This window comes from Ambystoma mexicanum, chromosome 11 (assembly GCF_040938575.1).
Source record: "Ambystoma mexicanum isolate Mex_15411 chromosome 11, UKY_AmexF1_1, whole genome shotgun sequence".
Lineage (NCBI taxonomy): Eukaryota > Metazoa > Chordata > Amphibia > Caudata > Ambystomatidae > Ambystoma > Ambystoma mexicanum.
The window spans coordinates 849,303,414-849,330,628 of record NC_090934.1 but is presented as its reverse complement, the minus strand read 5'-3'; the positions used below and the strand labels follow the sequence as shown (position 1 = coordinate 849,330,628).

At 46.1% G+C, this 27,215-nt stretch overlaps 1 protein-coding gene across 1 annotated transcript in view; it reads left to right on the top strand.

Annotated features, from left to right (window-relative positions):
- The window catches only part of DDB1 (damage specific DNA binding protein 1), a 1,539,839-nt gene that overhangs the window by 1,417,949 nt on the left and 94,675 nt on the right, over positions 1 to 27,215 (top strand). The window contains exon 25 of the mRNA XM_069623834.1: positions 21,831 to 21,933. Coding sequence (XP_069479935.1) covers positions 21,831 to 21,933 — 103 coding nt within the window. The remainder of the gene's footprint in view (positions 1 to 21,830; positions 21,934 to 27,215) is intronic.

Here is a 27,215-nt window from a genome sequence, read left to right as displayed (position 1 = left end):
GAATGTTTGGACTGATCTCAGCAGCTGATCAGGAAGACCACATAGTAGCAGCTCTGCTAGATGCCACAAAGGTGTTTAACTCGGTGGAATGGCCCTATTAATTTACAGTCTTGCACAGAATAAGGTTGGGACAGTTATATATTGCCATGGTATCGCTACTATGAGTCACCTATCGCCATTGTGCGGGAGAATGGTCAACTCACCTGGTAGATAACTTTGAGCAGGGGTACGAGACAGGGATGCCCCCTCTCCCTGCTGCAGTTTGCCTTGGTGATTGTGCCGCTGGCTGAAAGGGTTAGGGAGGCCCACATGAACAGGGATATTCAACTCTTTAAACGTAAGGTAGTTATTTCACTATATGCGGACGATATGGTGTTCATAAGGGACCCTGAGCAGAACCTGGACCCCATCATTGAGGATGTGGTCAAATTTGGGCTTTTTCGGGCCTTGTAATTAATGCAACTAAATCAGTCCTCTTTCTGTTAACAAAGTGTGGCACAGTATGCTGATAAATGGGGGTTTCAATGGCACATCGTACACACTCGCTATCTGTGGGTCACTAGCCCGGGATGCGCACACAATATTTAAAAGTAACTATCAAAAGCCTCTTAACCAAACTAGAAAGGCAGCCATCAGGTGGAAGAGCTTACCACATACCATGTACGGTAGGATCTCCCTGATCAAAATGGTGCTGCTTCCTTGATTCCTTTGTGTTTCTCAACATACCTATTGCAGTCCCTGCAGATTATTTCCGGGAGGTGAAATCAGTGGTTACTCAGTTCAGTGAGCTGGTAAAAAGCCAGGAGTATCGTGGGATAAATTAATAGCCCACTGTCAGAACTCTTCCACTCAAGACTCTTGCTCACGTAGCGTGGGCGAAGAGTTCTTCTGACCAATGTACCCCTATGAGTGATGGAACACACAGAGGAGTCAATGAGCAGGAAGAAAGGAACACCAGACGGTGGCCGGAACAACTTCTTAGATGTCACACAAATACGGTCTGCAGCATGTTGTCCAGATGCTGAGGCCCAAAATGTCTACTGCAACAGGGAGCAAACAATAAGAACCCCAATGAATGTTATGCCAGAACAACCAAAGAACAGAAGAACTGATGTAACACAATTCCAAGGACTCAACGCAAAGGTTTAGTATTAGTATACTGCCTCCCCTACGAACATGCATAGAAAAATAAACTCAGACGTGATGAACAGTAAACAAGACCTACCGGTGTTCCACAGAATAGAAGAATTCCAAGTGAAGCCCGACTATTGGTAGCAGTCAGAAAACCTATCCCGACGGCACAAGGACGCCTGATGCTAAGTGTGATCCAGTCACAAGTCCCAGAAAGGGATCATCGTACCCGACAGCACGAGGACGCCTATCAGGAAGCCACACACTATTGGCAGTCTCTAGTCACTGTGTGTGTATACCTTGAAGGACTACCAACAATCAGGCGTGCGGAACCAAAACCAGAACACAATCCAATATCAATCCGGGTAGCAAATCCAGATGAGCAATAGGCAGGCGAAGTCCAAAAACAAAATCCAATAGGTCGTCTGTGGGAAAATCCGGGTCAAAACACGTTCTGAGCAGACAGCGGCAAAGGCACAAGACAAGGCAGTCCTAGAGCAAGCAGGGTCGGCAGCGTGAAATCAGTAGATCAGTGGGCAATCCAAAAAACAATTCGCAATACAAAAGCAAGGTCGGCAACAGGAAACGAGGAAAGAAACAGCAAGAACAAACAATACTTCTGTAGCGCTGCAATCAGAAGCACCAGGCTAAGGCAAGGAGCTTCCTTATTGGCCAGCGATGTCACGTGATCGGGAAGCAATGCGTGAGTGTAGCGAGGAAACCAATCTCCATGGCAACCTCCAACGCTCCAACAGTCGGGAGCGCCCCGTCACAAAGACCCGTGATCAGGAGTTCCCTACTGCAGAATTGGTGGACCCCTTTGTGCTACGGTGAGAATTATAGGAATGAACAGGAGCTCCTCTGTGATCTGAGCGTTTCATAGCAGTACCCCCTCTCAAAGATCGCTTCCCCCTCCGGAAGGACCAAAAATGAGCAAGGAGCATAGGGGCGTGCATGTTATCAGCTGGTTTCCCACGTTCTATCCTCAGGACGATAGCCCTTCCAGTCCACGAGATATAGACGCGCACCCCTCCTGACTTTAGTGTCAAGGATACAGTTCACCTCGTATTCATCCGAACCCTGTACTGAAACAGGAGCAGGCGGACCTGACAATCTTGTAGCCGGATAGAAGGGTTTGACTAATGAAACGTGGAAAACTGGGTGCACTTTCCACCAAACTGGAAGCTCTAACTGCATAGTCACCAGGTTAAGCACCCTAGAAATCCGATAAGGACCCACAAAATGAGGCAAAAGAGCACAGCGACCAGGTATCCGAAGGTTCTTCGTAGACAACCACACCTTCATCCCAACCTGATACTCCGGAGCTGGAGTGTGTCGGCTGCCGCCTTCATACTGTCTTGGGCGCACAAGAGCTGTTTACGTATGTCATCATGAAGTTGGGTCAGATCCTGAGTGCATGCGGAAACAGCAGGATTAGAAGGCGAAGCCCCCAGTTGCATGGGTAGTGAGCGAGGATAAGGACCACTCAAAGCAAAAAAGGGCGAAACCCCAGTAGAAGCATGAACCAAGTTATTATAGGCGAATTCTACCATAACCAGAATGGACAACCAGGTTTCCTGGTGCTGAAGAATGAGGCAATGCAGATATTGTTCCAATGTAGCATTGACGCGCTCCGTTTGACCGTCAGTCTGAGGGTGATAGGAACTGGAATACCGATCCTCTATGCCTAGAGAACCCGTCGGAGTATGCCAGAAATGCGATGTAAATTGGCTGCCCCTGTCAGAAACTATGATTTCTGGTAAATCAAAGAACCTGAATACATTTTGCAAAAACAAATCAGCCAGTAACGGAGCTGAGGGCAACCCCCGACACGGAACAAATAGGGACATCTTAGAAACGTAATCCACGATTACCCATATAGTGTCATAACCACGAACTACAGGAAGGTCGATTATGAAATATCATAGACACCATCAACAAGGGGCAATCTGGAACTGGCAGAGGATGAAGTAGACCCACAGGTTTAGAACGTGTGCCCTTACTCTGCACAAACAGCACAGGACATAATGTAAACAGACCTATCCCGAGACATCGATGGCCACCAACACCATTGCTTCAAGAGATCTAGGGTGTTCCTAAGGCCAGGATGGGCAGCTACTTTGGAGTCATGACACCATTGTACTGCCTTGTTGCGGTTCTTGTCTGGTAAGTAGATCCTTCCGTGTAAATAAGGTAACTCCTGTACCACATCTATGTTGTGCTCAAGGATTTCTGATGGGTTCGAGTGGACCCACTCCTGAATATCCACCTTCATGGTTGGTTGCAAGACACGAGCACAAACCACTTGACTGGGAAGAATGGGATTACCGTCCGTCAACCGTGAGCTCTTACCATCTACCAGGCGAGACAAAGCATCCGATTTAGAATGTAATGAACCCGGACGGTAAGTAATAAAGTGGAACATCGAGGGGAACTCATACATCAGGCATGTCGGGCACTAGAGCACTTGATGGACTGCAAGGCCAAGAGATTTCTGTGGTCAGTATAGACATGTACCGGTCGCAGAGTACCCAGGAGGTGGTGACGCCATACCAAAAAGGCGTCCCAAACCGCCAATAGCTCCTTCTCGGTGATGGTGTAATTCATCTCATAAGTCATTTTCCGAGAATGGAATGCTACAGGGTGAAACTCATTGGTGTCTACACAGGCTTGAGACAATATGGCACCCAGTGCTACGTCCGAAGCATCCGCCTCCACAATGAAGGGTAATGACGGATTAGGGTGTTGGAGAACCGGAGCTGTAGTGAAGGTGTTATTTAGAGTATCGAAGGCAGACTGTGTCGTAGTAGCCCAAACAAACTTCACCTTGCTGCTTGTCAGAGCCGTTGGAAGGGAAGCAATTTTGGAGAAGTCCCGAATGAATCTCCTTTAAATATTGGAGAAACCCAAAAAAGACTGTAATGACTTGATATTACGTGGAACCGTCCAATCTAGGACGGCATTAACCTTGGAAGGGCTCGTGCGTACACCCTTATTGGTGACCTCATAGCCCAGGAACTCCACGCTTTCAACATGAAAAAGGCACTTCTCCAGTTTGGCGTACAAATGGTTGTCCCGTAGTCATTGTAAAATGGCAGAGACATGCTCAATATGAGCCTCCAAGGAAGGCGAGTAGATTAGGATGTCATCAAGATAAACCACCAAAAACCGATCCAGCATATCTCGGAAAACGTGGTTAATGAAGTGTTGGAAAGTGGCAGGGTTGTTACATAAACCAAATGGCATGACGCATTATTCATATAGGCCATAGCGGGTCTTGAATACTCGTCTCCTTGATGTATCCTAATCAGGTTGTAAGCACCTCTGAGGTCTAATTTCATAAATTGCCGTGGACCCCAACTGGTCCAACAGGACGGAGATCAAAGGAATGGGGTACTGGTTGCGTGTCATAACCGCATTCAAGGCGCGATAATTGATACAGGGTCTGAGGTCTCCCTCCTTTTTAGGTACAAAAAACAAAGACGCCGCTGGAGAATGCGAAGGCCGAATGAACCCAGTACCGAGAGACTTCTCAATGTACTCCTTAAGTATGGCGTCTTCTTTAACAGTAAGGGAATAAACACGACCAGACGGCACCACCGCCCCAGCTACTAGATCGATGGGGCAGTCGTACGGTCGATGCGGAGGTAGAGTTTCTGCACCTTTGACATCAAATACATCTCTGAAAGTGACAATATTCTCTAGGTAATATAACATTGGTGACTAAACCAACTGTAGGAGCCACAGTCATTAATAGTCGACAAGGAGTACGTGGTTCATGTTCATCCACCAGACAGACCGTACCACAATAATCTGAGCAGAAATCCAGGTGGCCTGAACACCAGTCTATGCTGGGATTATGTAAGGTTAACCAAGCTAGACCAAGGATAACTTTATACTGCGGGGCTGCAAGGAGATCGAAATGAATCGTCTCACTGTGATTATCGTCTGACCATTGTCAAACCTGCAATTTTTTCTGTGATCAGACCAGAAATCAAGGAAGTTCCGTCTACTGCGTTGACTTGTTCAGGTCTTTCTTTAGGAATCACCAGTATCCCCAATACAAGAGCGTACTGAGAATCCATATAATTTCCTGTGGCTCCCGAATCTAATACAACCTGGACACAACAAGGACAACTACCAGGGAACGATAACTGAACTGGAACGGAAAAAACAGAAGCCATAGAATCCATTGTATGTTGACTCGGCATTAGGACCCCTTTCATTGCCGAGCCCTTGCGTTTCCCTGTTTCTTGGGTTTCTTTGGGCAAGTGAGCAATAAATGATCAGCCGAGCCACAATAGAAACATAAGCCTGATGATCTGCGTAGTTCCCTTTCTGCAGCAGTCAAGGGCCCCCTTACGGCTCCAGTTTTCATAGGCTCAGGTGTCTCAGAACCAACTGCAGTCAGGGTCAAAGGAATCGGGGCTTGAGTTCTTCGTTCCCCCTTTCTTTCTGATTCCCTGGCATCAATTTGTATAACGAGATCAAGACGTTTAGAAAATCCTGTAGGGACCACAGGCACCGTAGCCAAAGTGTCCTTAAGAGAATCAGAGAGCCCCTTATAAAGGCTCTCTTGTCGTCCGGCCAAGCCGACTCAGCTACCAGCTGGTTGAACTTGGCCAGACAAGCTAGTAAGGAGGAATCCCCTTGTTGCAGATTCAACGATTCCAGGTCCGTGGACTGAGTCTTGTATCTGGTATCAAAGACCATGCTCATGGCCTCAATTAAGGCATCACAGTCAAACGACAACTGGCTCCCCCTTCCAACAAAGGATTAGCCCAAGCAGCTGCTGTGCCCCGTAGGTGGGACAGGAAAAAGGCAGCCTTCGTGGTGGCATCCGGAAATGAATTAGTGCGACAAAAAATGGAGTCGACATTGATTCAAGAAAGTCTGAAACAGTGGAGGGTCTCCATTAAACCGTTCCGGAGGGGGCCAGAGGGAAGTGTGTAGCCATATACACCGGGACTTGACCTGTGCTGGAGGGCGTTCCAGACACGGATGCCCCTGCAGAAACCAAGCCTGAAGCACCAGAGGAGGGTAGGGGGGGTATGGCTGCCTGTAATTGAGCCTGGCGATGCTCTGTGGCAGTATGAGCTGCATGCATCTCTGTTCGCAAATCAGCGACCAGTTGCATAATACCCATCAGAACCTTGCTGGCGCCCATGTATGCTTCTGATTTAGTCAGAACTCTTCCACTCAAGACTCTTGCTCACGTAGCGTGGACGAAGAGTTCTTCTGACCAATGTACCCCTATGAGTGATGGAACACACAGAGGAGTCAATTAGCAGGAAGAAAGGAACACCAGACGGTGGCCGGAACAACTTCTTAGATGTGTCACCAATACGGTCTGCAGAATGTTGTCCAGATGCTGAGGCCCAAAATGTCTACTGCAACAGGGAGAAAACAATAAGAACCACCCCAATGAATGTTATGCCAGAACAACCAAAGAACAGAAGAACTGATGTAACACAATTCCAAGGACTCAACGCAAAGGTTTAGTATACTGCCCCCCTACGAACATGCATAGAAAAATAAACTCAGACGTGATGAACAGTAAACAAGGCCTACCGGTGTTCCACAGAATAGAAGAATTCCAAGTAAAGCCCGACTGTTGGTAGCAGTCAGAAAACCTATCCCGACAGCACGAGGATGCCTGATGCTAGGGTGATCTAGTCACAAGTCCCAGAAAGGGATCACCGGACCCGACGGCACGAGGACGCCTATCAGGAAGGCACACACTATTGTCAGTCTCTAGTCACTGTGTGTGTATAACCTGAAGGACTACCAACAATCAGGCGTGCAGAACTAAATCCAAGAACCAAAACCAGAACACAATCCAATATCAATCTGGGCAGCAAATCCATCCAGATGAGCAATAGACAGGCGAAGTCCAAAGACAAAAACTAAATCCAATAGAAGGTCCATGTGAAAATCCGGGTCAAAACACGTTCCGAGCAGACAGCAGCAAAGGCACAAGACAATGCAGTCCTAGAGCAAGCAGGGTCAGCAGCGTGAAATCAGTAGATCAGTGGGCAATCCAAAAAACAGTCCACAATACAAAAGCAAGGTCGGCAACAGGCTACGAGGAAAGAAACTGCAATAACAAACACAACCTCCGTAGCGCTGCAATCAGAAGCACCGGGCTAAGGCAAGGAGCTTCCTTATTAGCCAGCGGTGTCACGTGATCGGGAAGCAATGCGTGAGCGTAACTAGGAAGGAAGCCAATCTCCATGGCAACCTCCAACGCTCCAACAGTTGGGAGCGCCCCATCACAAAGACCCGTGATCGGGAGTTCCCTACTGCGGAATTGGTGCACCCCTTCGTGCTACGGTGAAAATTATAGGAATGAACAGGAGCTCCTCTGTGATCAGAGCGTTTCATAACACACTGATAGGGCTGGCTGTACTGGACTTGGAAACGTACTACAATGTGGTGCAGGCCAGGTTTGCCCTTTATTGGTTTGGAGATCAAAGGGAGAGGTGGCACATAGAGGTGGAGAAGGGCACTGGCGGCTCCGTTCTTATTAAGATCTAGTATTCTCACAGCCCCTGAAGAGGGAACAGAGCAGTGAACATGGTGGGACTCACTTGCACAGTGTGGACACGTATTGAGCATAGGTTAAAGGCGGAGGTCCTCTATGCTCCAGCACTGCTGGTTCTGTTTACCCTGGGCATACTACTCGCCTCAGAAAAGGGCTTAGTCAACCTCATGCTGAAATTGAAATGGGTTTCTGCTATCTGTTTCCCGAGGGGCGGTTCATAACATTAGACGAACTGAAGACCGGGGGTAGTCTAAGCCCCTTGGAGGTGCTTCTATATTTTAGGCTGAAAACAGCGCTTTAAAGGATATTCCCAAATTTTCTGGAGCAACCAGCAACGGCTCCAATACTCAATAGGATAATCTAAGGGGGGGCTGCACCGGAGGGTGGTTTCGGTCATTTATGCTATGTGCCTCGGCTCTAGGCTGCAGATTTCATCCCCTAGAGAAAAGTGGGAGTTATCCTGGGAAATGAGATATCCCGTGAGGAATGGAGATATTGTTGCGAGGGAACTAGGAAGGCAGCAATAAACGCCAGATATAAACGAATTCATTGGAAATACTTACATCAATTTTATTATACCCCTACCCAAATTCACAACTACTTTTCAGAGGCAACCACCAGCTGCAATAGACGCAATGATCCAAGGGCATATTTTTACATATGGCATGGTGGTGCCCTGCAGTATAAACTTTTTGGGAAGCAGTGTGTAAAGCTGTAGGAGAAGTTATTGGCGAGGGACTAGAACCAACCCCCATGACAGCACTCCTAGGATGCACTAAACATATCCCCAAGGGCAGAAGGCGATTAACAGGGCTACTACTACTGTTAGGAATGAGGAGGGTGGCAATTTAATGGAAGTGCCCGGTGCACCCCAAAATAGGAGACTGGCATTCAGATGTGGTGCGGTACATCTGCGGTGGATACAGAGGCTTATCATTATCGCTCGAGCTCATCTAACATGTGGCAGCCATGCATACACTATCTGCTGAGTCAAGCGGAAGAGGAGATTCAAGAACCTTAGAAGGGCGCAAACCCAAGAGAGACAATGTACTATTCACGGTTGTGTGAAGAGAATGGTCACTTAAATCCATAGACCCACTTAAAAGCCAAGCGCATTCATGCTATCCAAAATTACTGATAAGGAGGCAGTTTAACTACACGGCACCAGTGTGACCTACCAGGAGAGAGAAAATGCACTGCCACTAATGCAAAGACCCGATTGGACTCCTGATAACATAAATGGGGACTGAAGAGTCCATGCCAAACCGTGATGCTTCTTCTTTTTGTTTGTCTTTGTCTTAGTATTAGACGATATGTTGTTAATGTTTTCAAAATGCCAATAAAGAGACAGACGCAGAGACGGCACGTTCCCTCTGAACTTTATAACAGTGATGATCCTCGTCCTTCTGCTCTTCCAGAGGAAAGCTCTTCCACTCAAGAAGCGTACAGGGGGCGCTCTCAAGGCAGCGGAGTTCAGCGGTGGCTGCACCCGCAAGGCAGAACACCCCCCACACCCAAAGCAGGCCTGAGCCGGCCATTGCTCCGGGCACCCACTTACGCACCCCAGTGGGAGGCCACCTGCCGAGATTCATCAGCATGTGGGAAAAGATCACCACGGACAGATGGGTGCTGGACGCTCTCGGGCATGGGCACTCCTTGGAGTCCTCATATCCCTCTGATTCAGCGGCAAGAACTACACAGGCTGCAGCTTCCCGGAAAGGGGCATTATTCCATTCCATTCTATTGCCCCTTTCCGTAACATGGACTGCACAAGGAGGTGCAGTCCATGTTACGGAAATGGGCAATAGAGCCTGTCCCCCAGCGGCCCTGGAGTATATTCCAGATACTTGGAGGTTGGAGGCCGATTCTGTATCTACGTCGTCTCAACAAGTACTTAAAACCCCAAAGGTTCTGGATGGTCCCGTTTCAGCAAGTGCGTAGGCCAACTGGAACAGGGAGATTTTTTGACTGATATGGAGGATGCCTACTTCCACATCCCCGTTCACAAAAAGCACTGCAAGTTCCTGCGATTCGTAGTCCAGGGTCAGCAGCACCAGTTCAAGGCTCTGCCTTTTGGCCTGAAGTCGGCCCAGAGGGTGTTTACAAAGTGCCTGGCCCCGGTGGCAGCACATCTTAGTCTGCAATGCATCCACGTACCCCCTACCTGGGCGACTGGCTGTTGCGTTCCCGCTCGCAGTCTCTGGCAAGTGGACACACGCCCAAAACTGTACATCTGCTGACTGCGCTGGGGTTCTCCATAAACTGAAGTCTTGCTTGAAGCCATCTCATGACCCTCTATTCCTGGGTGCGTGACTCAGCACAGTGACATGCTTGGCATCTCCCTCGGATAATAGGGTGAAAGCCATACAAGGCAAGGTGCTGTGCTTGTCGGACCAGGCAGCGATGGTGCGGTCCTTCAAGTCGCTTCTGGGCATGTTGTTGTCCTGCATCAATCTCGTTCGGCTCTGCAGATTGCGCATGAGACCTCTCCAGGAGTTCCTGGATGCATGTCGGAACTTTACGGACAAGATTGTCCTCAAGAAGAGTTCCGTCGAGCGAGACAGTGGTGGGGTGTTCGGCAGCATCTCATCCAGGGAGCTCTGTTTCAAGTTCCTCCTTGCAAGGAGAAGGACACCACGGACACCTGTCGAGAGGGATGGGGAGCCTACACCAGTCAGTTGCCCGCCAGAGGCCTCTGGCAACCAGAGGAAAGGGACCTACACATCAATGTCCTGGAACTTGGGTCCGTATTCTGGCCCCAGTCTTTTCTGCCGTCATCGAAGGACAAGGTGGAGTGGATCTTCAGACAACACCACGACTATGTTCTACATCTGGAAATAAGGGGGGGTCCCAGTCACTGGCACTCTCCAAAGAGGCCCAGGACTTGTGGCATTGGGACATTCGTCAAGGAATGTTCCTTGTCCCGTTGCACCTGGTGGGAGTCAAGAACACCATCGCGGACTCGCTCAGCGGGGAACTGCATTCTTACCACGAGTGGGAGCTTCGCCAGGACCAGGTGGATCTGCTGTTGGACAAATGGGGACGACCCCAGATCGATCTCTTCGCGATGGCAGTGAACACAAATTGCCAGAGGTTCACCAGCAGGTTCCTGCAGCCCCTGAGCATGGTGGACACATTCTCGTTCCCGTGGGGTGGGGAGGGGCGCGGTTCCTGTACGCGTTTCCTCTCATGCTACTTGTGATCAACAGCAAACAATACCACTGCAGGATGATTCTCGTCTCCCCAGCGTGGCTGAGACAAATCTGGTGTCCGGACCTGCTGCGTCTGTCAGTGGCCCCGTCCATCAGACTATCACTGTACCCAGACCACCTCGCCAGAGACGGGGAAGCAATTCTGCATCACAACCAGGGGTCTCTGAGCCCGATGGCATGGCTCCTGAAGCCCCAGAGTTTGGGGGTTATGCTCTACCCGACGAATGTAAGGACATCCTGGCCAGAGCCTCGTCAACGTTGAAGTGCTATGGGCATAAATGGAAAAGCTTCTCTCTGTGGTGCAGGACTCAGAAGATTACTCCCCTGCAGGTCACAGCCCCTCAACTGCTGCCTTACTTGCTTTCCTTGGCCAAAGCGGGGCTGGCTCATGCCTCTATCAAGGTGCATCTCGCCACCATGTCCAGGTACACAGGTCTCCAGGCAAACCTTCACTGTGGTCTCTCAGACTGGTCAGGGAGTTCCTCAAGGGACATTTCAGGGCTTCCTCCGGTAAAGGCCCCTCCAACGACATGGGAGCTCATTGTAGTGCTAACTTAGCTCATAGGGGAGCGCCTTTCGAACCTATGCATCAGGTCCTGCTCATGTTTTTCTTGTGGAAGACCGCTTTCCTCATGGCTATCACCTCGGCCAGAAGAGTTGGGGAGATTAAGGCCCTGTCCTTCAAGCAGCCTTACTTGTCCTTCCACGCTTCGAGGGTGGTACTGCATACACACACACCACCTTGATGCCAAAGGTACCTTTTGGAATTCCACCTCACCAGTTTTCTTCACAAATCCGTCATCGCTATCAGAACAGGCTTTGCTTTCGCTGGACGTTGCTCGTGCCTTGAAGTTCTACATGGCACGTACAAAGTTTTCTGCAGACTTCTCAGTTTTTCGTCAACTTTGAATCTTAAATCAGGGGAAGGCCTTGTCGAAGGCTTCCATCTCCAGGTGGCTCTCCAGCTGCATCATGCACTGTCATCTACTGGCGAGCAGGCTGCTGCCAGGTCGGCCGAGAGCCCATTCCACTAGAGCCATTGGAACGACTACAGCGTTTCTCTCTGGTGTGCCCCTGCTCCACATCTGCAGGGCTGCTAACTGGAGGTCCACACACACCTTCACGAGGTTCTACTGCTTCAACAGGGATTTCAGGGAGGAGTCCATAGTCAGCCAAGAGGTGCTACAGAACCTGTTTGTTTGAGGTGTGTTCCAGAGATTAGTGTTTATTGCTTCTGTTGAGCCCTGCCACCTCCTGTGGTTGTGTATATGTACTGCTGTGTAATTGTCGTTCATGAGCATGTGAATCCATGCCAGACGACATGCTGGAGAAGGTTTGTTACTTACCTGTAACTATTGTTGTCCAGCATGGGTCTGGCATGGTTTCACATGCAGACCCTCCCTCGTCCCCTCTGTGGCTCATTCTGCCACTTTACTTGCTTACCAAATCTGAAGATGGCCACCAGTGGTGGAGCTTAGGGAGAAGACGGTCATTGGATGGGGGCAGTATGACCCAGAGTACAGTGATTGGTTTAGAGGAGTAATACAGTATTAAAGTGAAACATTTTTTTTTCTTTTACCAAGGATTTCCAGCCTGACGACGCAGAATATTCATTAGCATGTGAATCCATGCAAGAGAACAAAGTTACAGGTAAGCAACTTAAACCTACTCTCCATAATACATTTCAAAGTTCCATTTGATCCTATCAGTTGAACTGGCTACTTTTTTCAAAAGCCAGAAACAAGGGGAGAAAGATCCTTGTGTGCACCCGGTGTAAAATAAATGTTCTGTATGTATTGAACCAAAGGAATGCATTAAACTGATAAAGGGTAATCCTGAGAGTGAAATTAGAATAGGTAAGACTGCTTTTACCATGCATTCAGGAATGCTAAAACTTTGCACGCAAGACACAAGGAGAAAAGCAATAGGCTCATTCAACTCTGGAAACGTCTTTTCTTATTCCCTTAAATACCATCTCTGGGACCGCTACATGGGCTTGCATATATACATACATTCATCAAAGGCTTTTGTATAGATACTCTAACAAGACAAGATGCTCAAGTGGGTTAGGCAACTCTATGTAATTTTTCGTCATCCGAACTACACACATAGCATCCCTTAACACATTCTGTTTGCTAATATATGCATAACGTATGAATTTAAAGAGTCCAAACCCCCAATAAACAAACTTTTCTTACCGAATAATAGTCTTTTGTGGGTATCTGGTTAGTCACATGCACCTACCTACCACCCCAATGTTGGGTACACAGTAGCCAGAAAAAAACATAATTCTTAGGATCTTTCTTTTTTTTGTTTATTTACAAAATGTTACAAACGTCAAAAATCCTTCCATGAAACAAAGTATAAAAATAATCAAAGCATTTGGTAATACAACTATAAACAGTGCGGAATATAAAGTAAATCATAATCCCCCACTAAATCTGCCACATTGCTTAATTAAGTTTAGTATAACAATAGAAATGTACCCCACATTTTCTCACAACAAAACCATCTTCCCTTCTCTCCTGTACAGTATTCTCTCCATTCCTGCCAAAGTGTGCATTTCAGATAACCATGTCTCAATATTCAAAGTCAAAGTAGATTTCCAATTGCGCAAAATAATCTTCTTACCAATCATAGCCCCTCTGAATAACCACTTCATCTGATTTTGAGTAAGATCATCCATTAGTTCATCACTCTCCAATATTGCCATTTTGAAGTCCAGAGCAGGCAACTCTTCAATCACCCCATCACACACCCGACCAATCTCGCCCCAGAACAATCTCACCAACCTGCAGTCCCACAGCATGTGCTCCAACGTACCCGACTCATGTACACATCTCCAACAATCCGAACTCCCCAACATCCCTCTCTGCCACATTTTCTCTGGTGTCCACGAAATTCGATTAAGAATCTTTATCTGCCTTGACCTCTCCGTAAGTCCTAAAGAGCACAGTTTAACATTCATACACATTTGTTGCCACATGTCTTCTGAAATATCCGATCCAATTCTTATACTCCACTCTTCTCTTAATAAGTCATTACCTTTATAGTTTGACACAATCACTTTATCTACTCGGCTGGCCAGACCTCCTTCCCCTCTTATTGCCTTCCTAGTAAACCGGTCCAAATTAACTCTCCTCTCAAAGTCTACGTCTCCAATCGCTTTAAGTTTTTGGTAATCTGAAGTTTTAAAGTTCTTTGTTATAGTGCTGCTGTAATTCTCTCGCTGTCATCCAAATGTCATTTCTAAACAGATCAGCCACCCAACGTACTCCTCCCAGAAACCAATCCGCCCAAAAAACTACATTACCTTTTATTTTAATAGAAGGGTTCATCCAGACCAAGGCACCAGGTTCCTTAAGTGCATCCAGACCCAAAAATGTGCATACATTTTTCCATGAATTTCTCAAGCTCTCAATCAATGGATCCTTCCCACAGCTCCATCTCGAGGTAGAAGTCAATATAGCTCTTGTTGTCAAAGGTCCATTAAAGCTGGTCTCTGCCTCCACCCACTAATCACACGTGTCCTCCATGAAGGGAACCAAAATATCAGACTTATAAGCCAAGTGATAGGCTCTAAAATTAGGAACCACTAAACCACCTCTTGTCAGTGGTAACTGTAATTTCCACAGCTTCAACTTCGGGGGCTTCTTATCCCACAAGAATTCCTGAAGCATTCTGTCCAAATCCTTCCAGAATGTTGATGGTATCACCAAAGGAAGCGTACTCAAAACATAGTTAATCTTTGGGGCAGAAACCATCTTCAAGTGACAGATTAAACTCCATTTTTCCAGGTCAATCCTTCATGTACTGCATAGAATTTTCATATATTCCGACATGTCTTTAATCTTAGGAGTCAACCAAATCCCCAAATATAGCAATCTGGGCACCATCTAAATCCTAAATCAGTTACAAAATTCCTGTCAATAATATGCGACAGAGGCATGACCTCCGATTTTGTCCAATTGATCTTGTAGCCAGAACACAATCGAAAGTCTGCCATTATCTTCATAAGCGTCAGTATACACCTTGAGATCACCAAGGATCAGGAGCATGTCATCTGCAAGCAACCACATTTTTTGCTGTAATCCCCAGCTTGATAGCCCCTTCACTTCATCAACAGCTCTGATAGCTTCAGCCAATGGTTCTAATGCAATTAGAAATAGTAACGGCGACGAAGGGCACCCCTGCCTAGTTCCTCTCTCCAATTTGAATTTCACTGACCTTTTACCATTAGTGTTAACCTCAGCAGTTGGTTCATTGTAAAGTAGTCTAATCCGTGAAACGGAATTTTCTCCAAAGCCCACTTGGTCAGCACCGAGAAGAGGAATTCTCAATTCACTCTGTCGAAAGCCTTTTCTGCATCTAGGGACAGCACAGCACTGCCTTCTTGTTGATCTTTTGCTTTGGATATTGTATTTAAAAGTTTTCTGATGTTACTTGAGGTCTTTCTCCCCTTCACAAAACCCAATTGGTTCACGTGAATTAGTGGTGGAAGCAGATTTTCTAATCTTATTGCTAAAATCTTTGCCAGAATTTTGTTATCAGTATTTATAAGACTTATAGGCCTATAGCTCGATGGATGGGTGTCACACTTTCCCCTTTTTCGGAAAGACAGAAATCATAGCATGTCTTGTAGATTCCGGTGATAAACCACTCGCCAACGACTCCATACACTTATCCTTCAATAGATAAAGCGCAGAATTCGGTAATAACCTATAAAATTCAACAGGAAACCCGTCTCCAGGGGCTTTCCCCGCATTCAATTTACCAATTGCTTTTTTTAATTTCTTCGACCGTAATATTCTCCTCCAACAACTTGGAATCATTTTCAGTAATCTTTGAAAGATCTGCTTTTTCCAGAAATTCTTCCCCCTTGCCAGTCACCTCCGGCTCATTTTTGTAAAGATTCACATAGAATTCTCGAAAAACTTTATTTTTCTCTTCTGGGTGGTAGGTGATTTTGTCATTCTGATCTCGAATCGATGTTATGGATCGCTCAGCTTCTCTTCCTTAATCTAGAAGCTAACCATCTATTGCACTTTTCTCCCTTCTCATAGTATGCACATTTAAGATAGAAGTTCTTACGTTCTGCACGTTCATCTACCAGCGTTTTCAATTCTCCATCTTTTTTAGTTCAGGCGTTGCATCAACACCCGTTGGGTCTGCCATGACTTTTCTGGATAATTCACTTATCTTTTTCCCTAATTCTGCCTCTTTAATATTGCTCTGTTTTCTCATTCCACTAGAGATACCGATCAAATGACCACGCATCGTGCACTTAAGAGCTTCCCAAACTATACTAGGACGCAAATCTCCATTATGATTTCCTGTTACAAAAAAGTCCATTTCCTTTACTAATCCGTCCACTTCTTCATCTTTCTGAAGTATCGAGGTATTCATTCTCCAAAAAGAATGCTTGTTTAATACATATTTCAAACGAAATGCATAATTACATGCGCATGATCAGTTAAAAGTATATCTCCAATTTCACTCGTTTTATAATCTGTCATTTTACCAGCCGTCCAAAACATGTCTAGGCTAGAATAAACAGAGTGCGCTCTGGAAAAAAAACGATATTCTCTACTGGAAGGATGATCCAGCCTCCAACAATCTTTTTGGTTGTGTTCTAAAAGTAAATCCATCGATGCCAAGTGCTGCCTATCGACAAGTCCCTTCGTTGTTTTGCTACTTCTATCCATATTAGTGTCTAATACAATGTTAAAATCACCACCAAAGATAATGTTCCTGGATCCCAGATCTTGTAGCGTCTGCGCCACCTTCCTAACGAAGGACCCATCATCTACCAATGGCGCATAGATATTACATAAGACACCACTGACCCTGTATATCTATCAGTAGAGCAATTATCCGTCCCTCTCTCTTTTTTCTGATCAGGATCACTACCCCTCTGGATTTTGTATTGAACGATGCACCATAGACTCTCCCCACCCAACCTTTCCTCAACTTCATCTTTCTCTAAGTGCACCTCTTGTAAGAAACATTATCACTGTTCTGCTCATTCAAAAAATTCAATTTTTTTCCTCTTATTCACATTATTCATTCCATTCACATTCCATGTTACTACTCGTAGATCTTCACTAATTTTCTCCACTTCAATTCTTTCCCTCCATACAGCAAATGTCTCCACCGTCAAGTGTAAAAAACTCAGAAAAATATATACACCCACAGTAAGGCAACCCAACCCACCGCTGCTGAAACAGATGCAGTTAACAAACCAACGTGACTACAAAAAATACATTTTAGATTCATTGTGCCCCTGCCTCCCCTCCCAATCGAATTGAACCAACTATGAAACATAAAAAATTTCAGAAAAACACCATCCTTAACATACTCCCCACTATAACACCTTACATTCCTCTCAATGCAATACAATTCGATAGCAATATTAATAAAAATAATATTAAGTATTGTAATAGAATCCCACAAACTATTAATTACACCCCACCATACCTAAGCACTCTAAACCTACCACCTACTACTTCCTCCAATCCAGTGTGGTACACTCCCCTTCTCCTATATTCATGATCCCAGGCTTGAACACGCCGCTGCAATAAGGGTCCAAAAGGTATCAGCCACCAATGACCATAATAAATTATCGCAGTAAGTAGTCTATGAACTCCATCTCTCCTCAAATTCAGTCATACCTTCCAACTTCTCCCTTATTTGTTCAATTCAGTAACTTTCAACTTGTACACTGTTAAATATAAAAGCTTCACTACACATGGCCAAAAATCCCAATACCGTGAAGTCCTATCTAGGCCATCCACCACACGAATTATTGAAGTTTGGGCAACAGTCCATTTTCTAGACCATGCCAGCATCCCTCCACCCTCATTACCCTTCTCAGTTGATCATTCAGTATACATGTTTGCACCAGTCTAACGAGCGCACAATTTCCGATTAACGAGCTAGATAGACCACACACAAACATGCCCCAAATCCCCATAAAAAGCATACATATCAAGAACTACATGTATCCTGTAGTGTCTGCATGAGAAAGCCTCACCAGGACACCCCAACCCTTTTGGTCACTAATACACCACAACTTCCTTATTCTGGCCCAAAGCACAGAACAAAGACTGTAGCGCATAAGTAGCTGGTAATCATAATATACTCACTTTCAACAGTATTATGCCCAACGAAGCTCATGACCTTTTATCCGCCACAACATTTTGTCTCTGGGCAATAATTATGTATTACATGTAGGTACAATGATGTACACCAGACTTGAATCGGGAGCCTGTCTTCCCTCTCCTAGCTGAGCCAGCCAAAGATCCATGGCACACGGTCTCCCTGCCTCCCCATATGGCCCACTGCCTCCCCACCCATCCAATGCAAAACACCTTCCTGGCGTTTCGTCCCAGCACACCCAACATAACATATACCAGGCGTTCTGCCTCCCCACCATCACAACAAGAATCATGCCCGACATCTTGCCTCCTCAACCTTCCCACATGACAAAGCCCTTACCTGGTGTCCTCCCACCACAAACCTACAATACATAACCAACAGCCAGCACAAGTAAATAATTCGATTCCACGTAACCCTGGAACTTCAGGTCACTTGATAGGAATTCTTAGGATCTTGTGTAAATACTCGCACAACATTCACACGAATGTCACGAAAATGATCAATCTGAGGGGGGAGGGGCAGAATCGGAAAGTTTCCCATGTAATGTAGGAATAGTGTGACGGGAGAGCGCCCATACCATATTTTTTTAGAAGCAACCAACTTGTTAATACTCTGGACCTACCACTAGATGGCAGAATAGGCTTACTATGGTGTTCATATAGCATGCCTAATATTTAAATTGAGTGTTAAGGTTAGATGTATAGTGGTGTGTAGTGAGTGTTTTTAGTATGCGTTTCATTAATGAATTTGTACTAGTGTACAGTTTGTCAAAAATGTTTTAAATGAGTTAGTTTACTTTAACAAAACGTAAATTCTTCAAAGATTGGTAATGACAATGTTAAGTGCTTCTTTATGGGATGTGTGGCATATAGCGTATGGTGTATTAAGTGTGTATAGTATGGGTGCTGTCATAGTGTATCAGCAACTTATCCGTATGGTTTACATTTTGTACATATACAATTTACATTTTGTGCATGGTCTATACTTATGAAAGTTCACATCCGACTCAGTTGACTTTGTCAATATGTATAGTGGCATACATCTATGAAATTGACTTCTTGTACATATGCGTGTATAATTCATATATAAGATGCACATTGTTACGAATCTGAGTATGTCCCTTTTTTCCAGGGGGGTGGGGGCACATCTTTGAGTCTTGGATGGTATTTCCCCAGTACAGTAATCCCCATGGGGGAGAGTATCATTACTAGGGAACGCAATGTCCATCCTCTTTACCACCTTTTGATAAAAGCTCCTGATCCCTCCTTGGAAAGAGTTAATATACATTGCTGCCATGTTAGCCAACAGGCGTTGCCATATGCAGCCCCTTTGGCAAACCCTCTTGCTCCCTTCTTAGATGGAACAAATGTATACTGTTGCCAAATCAGCCAAACTCCTTTATCACTGTTACCAAGCTGGTCATTCTAACTTTTATAATGGCACTGAAAAGTCAGATAATAAGGTATCACTACATAATATCCCCAACAAAAATATTGCTGTAGATATGACCGTTTGGTTCGCCATAGGCAATATTTTTCTTGGGGATATTATGTGGGAGCGGGGGTATCCCCCGCATATTAAAAAATGAGGAGGTTGCGGGAGTGTCCCCTGCAGGCTCCCTGTTTGAATTTCGCCGCAAAAATATGGGGATATTTTTGCATTGCGATATTTTTGCAGCTGAATTAACACATGGAACCGATAATACTGAGTATTGCACATGTATTTTGAAAGCTGATACTGTTACAAAGAAGAGACCTAATATATATTGCCAACCCAGTGGCAGTTCAAGCTCATACGCTGAGGAGACGCACTAGAGCGAGAGCTGTCCCGCAAAGAGGACCAGCGGGAGCCATAACCAGACATGAAGCGAACCGTGGAAGAGACTGTCTGCGCAGACGAAGGGAGGCCTCAGTCTGCAGAGATACCGCAGATCCCCCTGGACACCCAGAGGCTATCGGAGCCTCCAGGAAGACCACAGATGCCTGGGAACTGCTGGTGCCGCCAAGGTGTTGGAAGACAGGTAGGTGGGTTGCCCTGGAGCTGAGAGGTCGGATAAAACAGGTTAAACTCAAGTCAAAAACAAAAGGGTGCGGGACTCTACCCATCGAAAGTCAGAAGGAAATCAAGGAGAAAGTAAGGATAAGAGGATCTGGGACCCTACCTTTTGGACGTCGGAGGGAAACGGATGAGAAACCAAATGTAAGAGGGTCTGGAACCCTACCCTTTGGAAGTCAGTTGGAGTCCATTGAGAAACTAGCCAGATACACCATAACTGTGCGATTCCGAGACCTGCACCCAAAAGCCAGAGGATCTGGGACCCTAACCTAAAAGTGGGTATGTAGCCCTGAAGTCCATCAGAAACATTTGTGAACTTTCCAGGAGAGTCGACCAAGCAGATACAACACAACCGTGCGAGTATGGGGCCATCACCCAAAAGCAAGAGGGCCTGTGAGCCTAGCTAAAGAGAGGGTCTGGGATCCAGAGGTGAATAAGAGAATTGCATAGTTGGCAGGAGAGTGAACCATGAGAGAAACGTAGATCATTCAACAACGATTATTTGATTGACAAGAGGGTAAATCAGTCTGAACAACGAAGTTGCGAATCAGAGACCCGCACTCACATAAGACACCTAAAGTAAGAACGTTACCCTGCAATAGAAGATGGGGAGGTCTACACTTGGTGGCGGATGTGCCAAGCCAATAGGACACGAACTGTGAAACTAATGATCCCTCTTGAACTATATTTTGACTTAAGATTAGAGGAACTCTAGGGGAATGGAGCACAACCCTAGCATTTGGAAACTTGCATTTTTGAAGTATTATTTTGCCTCACTTTTTCCTTCCAGCAAATCTGTGAACTTTTCTGTTTGAAAACACAGTGAACACTTATTATTTAGAGAAGAGACCATCCGTGCACAGTTATCTTAGATTATTAGTGTTAGGGACAGAAGCAGGTTTTGGCGCTACAGCAGTGACAGACCTTTTTAGTTTTGGACTTCCTGGCACAAAACCATGACTTTGTTTTGAGGTAGGTAAATTCCTCATAGCTTTAGGTGTAGGGGGGGGGGGCATTTTTCCAACCTCATTGTTCTTAATAAGTCTATATCCAGCGATATGCCACCATTGTGTCCGAGCCTTACTTCTGCACCCTTACAACATTCATTCAGCGCATTCACGATATGTACATATCGTCTTAAAACATGATTATCTCAGAATTGGCCTGCTCGTTTTTTCCAGTGCATCAATTCAGGATGTGATGTAAGTGCATGCCAAAAATCTTGAAAATAAAAGCCCACAATTTGGGATATTTGGTCCAGATTTTTTCTGATGGGAAAACCCCATGTGAAAAGCTGTTCAAAATTCACTCGATCAAAACTTCTTTTTTTATATTTGTATGCTGTTAATGATGAATTCTGTAATTTTCCATGCAGGGGGGGCTGCCTTGACATTTTACTGTGGATTTATTTTTCATGGAAGTATTGAAAAGTTATTTTCTGAAACTCCACAGTTAATTTTTCTTAACTTTGCCATCGTGACATACCCTACCACGGCTATCATGTACATATATGGGGCTACTCGTGTACTGGGGGATTCAAAATTCTGAAGCTGCGTGTGTAACACAGTGGTGCTTTTGGGCCCTAAGAGTTAGTTTGCCAGTACGTTAGGAATAAGAATGAGTCACCAGGAATGTGATACTTCAGGTTTTCTATTCTCTGGTGCTCTGTTTCTCTTGTAGAACTGTTGGATCTGCAAGTCTTAAAAGTAACCTCTTCCTTTTCTCCCCAGGATTAGTGACTTCGCTCTCGGAGAGCTGGTACAATCTTCTGCTTGATGTACAGAATCGACTTAACAAAGTGATAATGAGCGTGGGGAAGATTGAGCATTCTTTATATCCTTTCACTTAATGCAGTGCATGCAATTGCAGTGGGGGGAAAGGGGGCTGTGAACCTGCAGAGACACGAAGCAAAATGCATCGTTGTCTGTGGATGTGAAAGCATGTAGGCTATGTTGTACATCCTAAGGATAGAGTTGGAGGGCAAGGCACCTGCTTGTGGAAGTGGTTCAACATGGTTTTTCTGTACAGTTACCTGATGTTAGAATGCTAACAGGAGAAAACCTCTCCATAGTAAGGGCTTTTAGATCCAGAGTGACTTTTGGTCTTGACTCTCTCCTATTTTCTCTTAATGGTAGGAGTGAAGGGTTTCATGCAACCCTATGCAGGCACGTGTTTGTGTGATATAGTCTCAAGAAATCAGTTGAAGCATTGCACAAATAATATTTCAGTAATACTCTTGAATTTGAAGTAACCTTTTAATAGTGACACCTCTTTTCAATATTGCATTGTTGTTTTTAATTGATATTGATTTCATGTTTTTTAACTTAAAAGGTGAAGAAGGCACTGTTTTGTGTTTGTCCTGGTTACTCGCTCTCAGTGGCGGCTGCTATGCTAGGGCGGCCGGGCACCGCCCCCCCCCCAAAAAAAGAGAGAAACTAAAAGAGATTCAGTCAGAGAACTTCTCTGATTGAATCTCTTTTAGCTTAGTACTGCTGCAGTTCCTTTGCCAACAGCGCGGGGGCGCTGTGGCAAGGAAACAATAGTGTGCGCCCCGGCACCAGGCCGACCTACAGTGTATAGGTCGGCCTGGTGCCGGGGCGCGTCCCAATTTAGTATATTTTTTTTCTATAGCAGAGTGCGTGGAGCTCCTAGCTCCACGCACTCTACGTAGCCCCTTTTATTATAAGCCTGGCGGGGCGCTTCAGGGGTGGCCCCGCCAGTATTGAAATGTGCGCAAACAGCGCACTGCACTTATTCCCTCCCTCCCCTGCCATGGATACAGTAATGTCATTGGCTGGCAAACAGCCAATGACATTACTGTATCTATGGCGCAGGGTGTGTGCGTGCGCCTGCGCCGCCTTCACACCCTGCCGTTTTTCTCTTTCTTTCCAGCCCGACCTAGGAGTCAGGACTCGAGTGTGTGGCACAGACCAGCGGCAGCGTGGTAAGTACCCCAGTGTTTTCTTCTCTCTGGGCCCGGGGACTGGGAGTGCTCAGTGTTACTTACTAGACTCCCCTCTCCGGGCCCAAACTATGTGGTCCACTGTCCACGGCCCAGGGCCCAGGTCAACACTGAACAACGTGTAGGCCAAGGCCTACACGTCGTTCAGTGTTGCTGCCGAGCTGACTGCCGTCAACTTGGGCGAGCCTTGGTCGTAGCGGGCCAAGTTGACGGCAGTCTGCTCAGCGGGGGCCGCCGGGGCCTAGCCTTGCTTTGTTTAACCCCCGGTCCGTGCGTGGCCCAAGGGCCTTGCCTTGGGCCACGCCGGACCGGTACGCAAGGGCCAGGCCCAGGGCAGGCAGGCAGCAGGCGGGTGCTGCTTCTGCGGCCCGCCGCGACCACTCCCGCATCTGTTAGTGCCGACGCCGTTTTATATTTTCTGCATTTTTCGACAAAAAGAAGAATGCCGAAAATATAAAACGGCCTCTCCCTGCAAGCCAGGCTCTCCCTGACTTGTGCCGTTTTATATTTTCGGCATTATTTTTTTTGTCGAAAAAATGCCGAAAATATAAAACGGCACAATTAGCAGATGCGCCGCGAGTGGTCGCGGGCCGCAGCTGGACCGGAACCAGAGGCCGGAGAAGTGCCTGCAGTTCACGGTCCATTGCTGATTTTTTCTAGTAGCTTATCTAGTTCTGCTTTGCATTTAATTATTTATTTTGCACATTATAACACGTGTATTGAGGAGGACCGTGATACCTTTGCAAGATGTGTTTGCGTGTGAGGTAGGGAGGCCTGGGGGAGGGGTGCTGGGCATTACACCTTATTAAGGAACTGACTGCTAGCTGCATCACTGTCCCTCGGCAGCTCGCATGGCTGGCAGTGGCGGAATCTAATCCTTTAAAGCCAGCCCACGCAGGGCCACAGATGCGAAATAATTTCAGCAGACAGACGTAATGGAATCTGAGCGTTCCCGTCTGCTGCCTCGAAGCAATACTTTTTTTTATTATTATTAATTTCTTGTCTCATTTCCCAGGGTTGCCTCTAAGCTGTCTGCCACCGTCACGGTTTTCCGTGATGAGTTTCTCTAATCATGTAGATGCATTTTGTAAAATTGTGAACGGTCTGCGACAGGAGTATAATTATTTCAATGCAGAATACATGCAGTGGCGAGCAGTGAGATGTGGAGCACCCAGTGGTGTAAGAGCATGTCTAACTGCAGTGCTTGAAAGATGCCACCTGTGTCAATGTGTCCGGCCCCTAATTACAGGGCAGGGCTCTCACTGTAGAAAATACTATGATCCCTATATCATAGTGTGTTACCCCTAATAGGGTACAGAAAACTTCACTCTGCTGGGACCCCCATGGGGTATTATGTGCACAGAGCTACTGTGGCGAAAGAGCTCTCATTATACTAACAGTGCTGGAAATGGAAATACATTACTGCGGGATCCCTCCTGCAATGGCGGGCGGGTAGCAGTTGAGGGTAACGTGCTTGCTTCTCAGTAGATTAATCACAAACACTTGGAAAATGATCTCGCAGGCTAAGTTAGCTTACTACAGTTTCAGCATTGAGGTAGCCTCTAACAGGCTACCTTGCTCCTGCAAGGCCTTATTTGACGTAGTCAAGAACTGCTCCAAGTGCTCACCTCTCCCAGGGTGCTGGCTTCATGAGAGAGATTTGACAGAGGAAACAGCTTCTTCATTAGCAAAATGGATCAAATCAGAGGTCATATTGATGGCTGAAAACCAGACAGAGCCTTGCTAGCAGTGGTGGCTGCTGAGTGCTGACTCAGAATGCCACCGCCGACAACGTGACTGCCATTGCCAAGCAGCCCTGCGCCGACGGCTGGGACTACGACAGGAGCGTGTTCGTTTCCACCATCATCACTGAGGTATGAGGAGAAGAAATTTTCTTCTCCTCATACCTCAGTGATGTGAAATGACACCCACTGCGCAGAGCACACAGGCTGGGGAGCCGCAGTGCAAGACAAATAAGGACAGGTGCAGCTGTGCAGCAGCGCAGCATATTAGCCTCACAATGTGAGGCTAATATGCTGCGCTGCTGCACAGCTGCACCTGTCACAATGAGACAGCGACGGCAGTGGCCGATTGAGGGTCCCGCGGGGAAGATTGTCAGAGAGTCCGGGGTGGGAAGGACATAGAGACAGAGTTTAGGGTTGAAGGAAATAATGGCTGTCACAAGTGTGACAGTGATGAGTTTCAGGTCAGTTCAGTTTTTGGCGTCACCTATAAGCCTCGACGATTGCATTGGAGTACAGCTAGAGTAGAAATGTCACACAAGGAAGGACACAAAGCTTGTAGGTGTTATTTGGTTTTTACCCACCTATTCAATGACCATGGCCATGTGATTCCATATGGCTATTCCCACCCACTTCCTGTCCCTGCCCATCTTCTGCCATTTTTGAGCCTGTTATCGCGACGCAACGAAAGTCTGTAAAGGGGTGTGTGTTGTACGAGTCTGTCTGTGTGCCTGTTTTACTGCTGCTACTAAATGCATCCTTTACTGCACAATTGCCGCAATGCTGGGAAGCAAATTTAAAGCAGCACCACAGTGTCTGACTCTTGTCAGTAACTACAGTTGCAATTATAGGCTTCTTCTAATTTCATTAGCAAGTAGATTAAGGACACTTGTTTTGGTATACGCACTTACTGGTTCTCCTCTGCCAGAGAGGGTGGTGATCTTTTTTTTTTTAAGGTTTGCGCCCTGGTTTCCTAAGCGTGTCACTTCCCAGTAGTCGGTGGGTGTGCACCAATGAGAGTTTTTTTTAGGGCAGGAAACTAGTAATGCTCCCCCGATTCCTGGTAGTGCAAATGGGTTGTAGACGTGTGTTCCTCTCAAGACACTGTATCTAACCCCAAGCCTTTGTGAGAAGGGTTCGGAGCTGCCTATTTATTGCTTGTATGTGGAAAGGTGGCAGCAGCGTGGTGTTGGCACAGAACCTCTGAGATGGGTTTTGGAGGAATGGCGCTGTAATGTAATACTAGTCGTGTTCCGAATCCCATGAGTGAACGAGTGCTTTCCAATATTGTGAAAGTCATGTTTTAATGTCGGAACAGTGGAAACTGGTACTGTTGAATAATTTTTGTGCTGCATTCATCCAGATCTGGCGGCCTCAGTTGTTAATCAGCTTACCCAAGTTTATCTCTTTATTAGGCGAAAAATGTTCACCATACAATTTTAAAAATACAATATTCGAAATTAGGAAAAGTTGAGCAATTATAGTAATAACAAATTTATATTGTGTTTAGACAATCAGAAAACGTGGAATGTAGGCTGTAACCACAAGTAGACACCTCCATTCCATGCTTTCCTTTTGTTCTTTTCACTGTTTCCAGCTGCTGTAAAATACACCATCACACTTGCACACGTAAGAATAGTGTACCACCATTAATATGTAAAACCGAATGCTTTTTTCATATTTCGGTGGGTTTTTTGGACAGTAAATTGCACATTTTGTAGGCCATTTTTCCAAAATTTTCACGGGGGGAGAACCCCCCCGCACCCCCCTTGGGGGGGTGGGCTCGCGCGCTGCGCGCGCTCGCGAATATATTCGCCCTGGGAAATTTACGCCCCACCAGCTTTCAAACTCACCAGCCGCCACTGCTCGCTCTTTGCATTCCTTCTTTTCCACTTAGCTTTTTCCAGTTTCTCCTCCCCGCCACCCCGATACTTTTAGTTCTGGGTGCAACAAAAACATACATTTACGATACATTGTCAAATGTATGCTTTTGCTGTCCAACGAGTCTTTGTGGGAGTTTAGACAGGGGAGCTTATGTTTCTAGAGTAGAGACAAACTCTCTAGTGAAAGACTTTGCAAACTCTCCCCTTACTTCCCGCCTACAGCACAGTTCAACATCAAAAATGGGATTTTGTCCTAATACTCTGAGTACGTTTTTGGTTCCAAACTCTGCTGATACGTAAGGGGTTTATGGCATTAGTAATGCAAAATGATTTGAGTGTTTTTTTTTTTTAAAAAAAAGTGCATTCACTAACCTCTCTGCCTGCTGCATGTTTAAATTGAAACCCTTCTAACATTAGGAATAGGGCGTTGACTTTGACCACTGTACATGCACATGCAATAGTATTTTTCTAAGAAATATCAGAGCAGCTACATGGCATATCCTACATAAAACTAGCATTCTCTCTCTC